The 3,084-nt window shown below is 47.1% G+C and overlaps 2 protein-coding genes across 2 annotated transcripts in view; both read left to right on the forward strand.

The window, feature by feature from the left end:
- Positions 1-558, forward strand: part of H257_09878 (hypothetical protein) — a gene marked incomplete at both ends in the record, with an annotated part of 3,520 nt that extends 2,962 nt beyond the window's left edge. Inside the window, one exon of the mRNA XM_009836257.1 lies at positions 64-558. Coding sequence (XP_009834559.1) covers positions 64-558 — 495 coding nt within the window. The remainder of the gene's footprint in view (positions 1-63) is intronic.
- Positions 559-1,512: 954 nt separating this feature from the next.
- H257_09879 (hypothetical protein) lies at positions 1,513-2,344 on the forward strand (the record flags this gene model as incomplete). Its single annotated transcript, XM_009836258.1, has 1 exon — positions 1,513-2,344. The coding sequence occupies one exon, from the start codon at positions 1,513-1,515 to the stop codon at positions 2,233-2,235; it is 723 nt and encodes a 240-aa protein (XP_009834560.1). The 3' UTR covers positions 2,236-2,344.
- Between the last annotated feature and the right edge of the window lie 740 nt (positions 2,345-3,084).

A 3,084-nucleotide genomic window follows, 5' to 3' on the forward strand; every position in this document is an offset into this window, starting at 1 on the left:
GAACAAATCACCAAAGACACGATCGATGCCGACGGGTGGCTGCACTCGGGGGACTGCGGCAAGCTGGACGAAGACAACTTTTGCTCCATCACGGGTCGCATCAAGGAGCTGATCATCACCGCAGGCGGGGAAAATATCCCCCCCGTGCTGCTGGAAGACGCGATCAAGGAAGAGATCCCATTGCTGTCGAACGCCATGGCCATCGGCGACCGGCGCAAGTTCCTCACGGCTGTGTTCACGCTCAAGGTGGTGGTAGATGCCGACGGCAACCCGAGCGACCAGCTGGACAGCACGGCGCTCGCCATTCTGACCGGCCTCGGATCCACGGCGACCACCGTGGGAGAGGCCAAGACCTGCCACAAGGTCAAGGCCTACGTGGAGACGAAGTTGAAAAAAGCCAACGGCCGCGCGGCGTCCCGGGCGCAGCACATTCAAAAGTATATCATTCTGGACAAGGACTTTAGCATTGGCGGCGACGAACTCACGGCCACGCTCAAGTTGAAACGACGGGTGGTCATGGCCAAATACGAACATGCTATCGAGGCCATGTATGCATGAACCAAGCTGTAGTTTTGAGATAAACGCGGAAATATATATTGAGAATTCGCTCGCTATAAACTTCCTAAATTCGCGTGGTGCTGTAGATGGCATGCAGGACACACCGAATGAATGATACTTGTACAGTCCTGCCACAGCTACAGTAAGTTAGTTAAAGCTTCGAGGATGTTCTAGAGCTTATTACAACTGTACAGTACCAACCTTTGTTGTTGACATAACCTGTGCCGTCAGTCTCGGTTGACATCATCATTGCTTGGGTGGTGGTGCAAACTCAGGTCAAGTTGAAGTGCAACTTCAACGTTTCAATTTTTCATGCCCGAATGTGCATTGTATTAAATAGCGTTAATAATCGTATTTTGCTAAAAACAAAACTGAATATTTGGCGAAACCGTCCAGTGTGACATACGTACTTAACCGAGACCGATCAGCACTGAAAAATATGACCCAAGCAACATATTGTGAAACCTCGAGTATTCTTTATCCGGTTATCATACGTACAATATGTACGGTGTCAAGTATTTTCGCGAGAGACTTAACGTTACCAAAGACGGATTTGCATCAGGGGCATGGCTTGACCTATATGAGTACAGTACGAGTGTACCGGATGCATCGCTCTCGTCACCGAGTTCAGTTGTGGATACGTTGGCAGGATCAGGTATTCCTGGTCCTTTTGACGTGGGTAGGTTTTATTGGTCCAGATTCTAGCACCTTCTATACAAATTTCAAGAACGGAAGGAGTGATGGTCGGGTACTTTCAGTCGAAGCGAAAAGTATCAAATTTTCATGAAAACCATGCTCTTTTTACACTTGATTTGATTGAATCATTGAATTGCAACGCGAAAATGTCCCATACTCAGACTGACCCAGATCGCTCCTATTAAGTTCGATGCGGCCTCCATACAAATATCCAATACACCGTATTAAGTACGTATTGCGTTGAACGCCTTGTGCGGCATGGACGAATGCAATGATCGGCTCATTCTTGGTTTCCCCATGCAATTCAAACTTCTTGTGTCCGTGGCCCTTGCCGCCGTGGCGTCCGTCGGTGCTCAATGCGAAATGGAATGCATTGACGTGTACGAACCTGTGTGCGGGTCGAACGGCAAAACGTACTCGAACAAATGTCGACTGGACGTAGACGCGTGCTCGACCAAGACCGAGATCACGGTCGTGTCCGCTGGTGAATGTCCGTCGTCTGCGATTTCCGACTGCGACAACACGCCGTGCACGCGGGAGTTGGACCCTCAATGTGGCAGTGATGGCATCACCTACGGCAACAAGTGTCTCCTCGGCGTCGCTACCTGCAAGAACGCCACCATCAAGCTCGTAAGCGCCGGCGAATGCAAAGCCTCCACGTGCGTGAAGGCATGCTTAGAAATCCTCAAGGAAGTGTGCGGCTCCAACGGCAAGACATACGGCAACGAATGTGAGCTCAAGAATGCCGCTTGCGATCTCCCCACACTGACCCTGGTCAAGGAAGGTCCTTGTGCCACCACCACAACTCCCACCACGACGGCGGCTCCTGCGAACAACGCTGGGAACAACGCCGCCAACAAGGTTTCTACCACCACCACCGCGCCCCCTGCCGTTCCGGTAGGCGTCCAATCGGCAGCGTCCGGCATGGTCGCATCTTCCGCTGCGGTGTGTGCTGCCGCCGTCGCATATGTGCTGGCGTAACCACTGATATCTAAACTATAAACCCAATCCAAACTCGTTAATAATCATCAATGTACATACACCAGGCCCACAAACATACATGTTCATATATGGCCTGCTGCGTTTAACCTTTACAGTTAGTACGCCGGAGTAACGGCATCATCCTCCGACACTCCCATACATATTGGCTGTATAATTCTCAGACCAAATTTTTTTCAATCCGTTCTAGGTAGCACCGTTTTATATCGTACGAATCGGACACTAACCCATAATTTTCTCTTCTTCCAGACATACAAATAGCAATATGTATACCTCAAGCCAGTTGTGCCGTGATGGTATCGATTTATATACCGTAGGTAATTCATTTATATAGACACATTATTACTATGTAAATCCACATAAAGATTATTACCCTATTGAGGGACAAAGCTACGTCAAAGTGAACCTCTGGTATTTTTTCTATTGACAGACAAATTTGAGCTTACTTCAAAGTGAACCTCTGGTACTTTTTCGAAAAAACTTACTAAGGTAATCCATCAATATCGCGAACGCCATCAATATCGCGAACGGTTGTCATTATATCCAATCCAATGGCTTCATTCTGTAATGACGAGTTTTCATTGGATATGATTATATTCAGCCAAAGGATCAGGATACCACCTTGAAGTTCAAAACTATGTTCATTTTTATGTTGTCGAATACAAATTTCAACTTGTATCTTATTATAATGCCTTCAAATTTAATGTAGAATTGAGTTCATGTATAAATTAAAACGCGTCACGACACCCAGGTATATTATTTTGTAAATTAATATTCCATACATACAAAACTAAGATATTACGACCGTTCGCGAAATACAAAGCCAAAAAA

This window comes from Aphanomyces astaci (assembly GCF_000520075.1).
Source record: "Aphanomyces astaci strain APO3 unplaced genomic scaffold supercont1.25, whole genome shotgun sequence".
Taxonomy (NCBI): Eukaryota; Oomycota; class Saprolegniomycetes; order Saprolegniales; family Verrucalvaceae; genus Aphanomyces; species Aphanomyces astaci.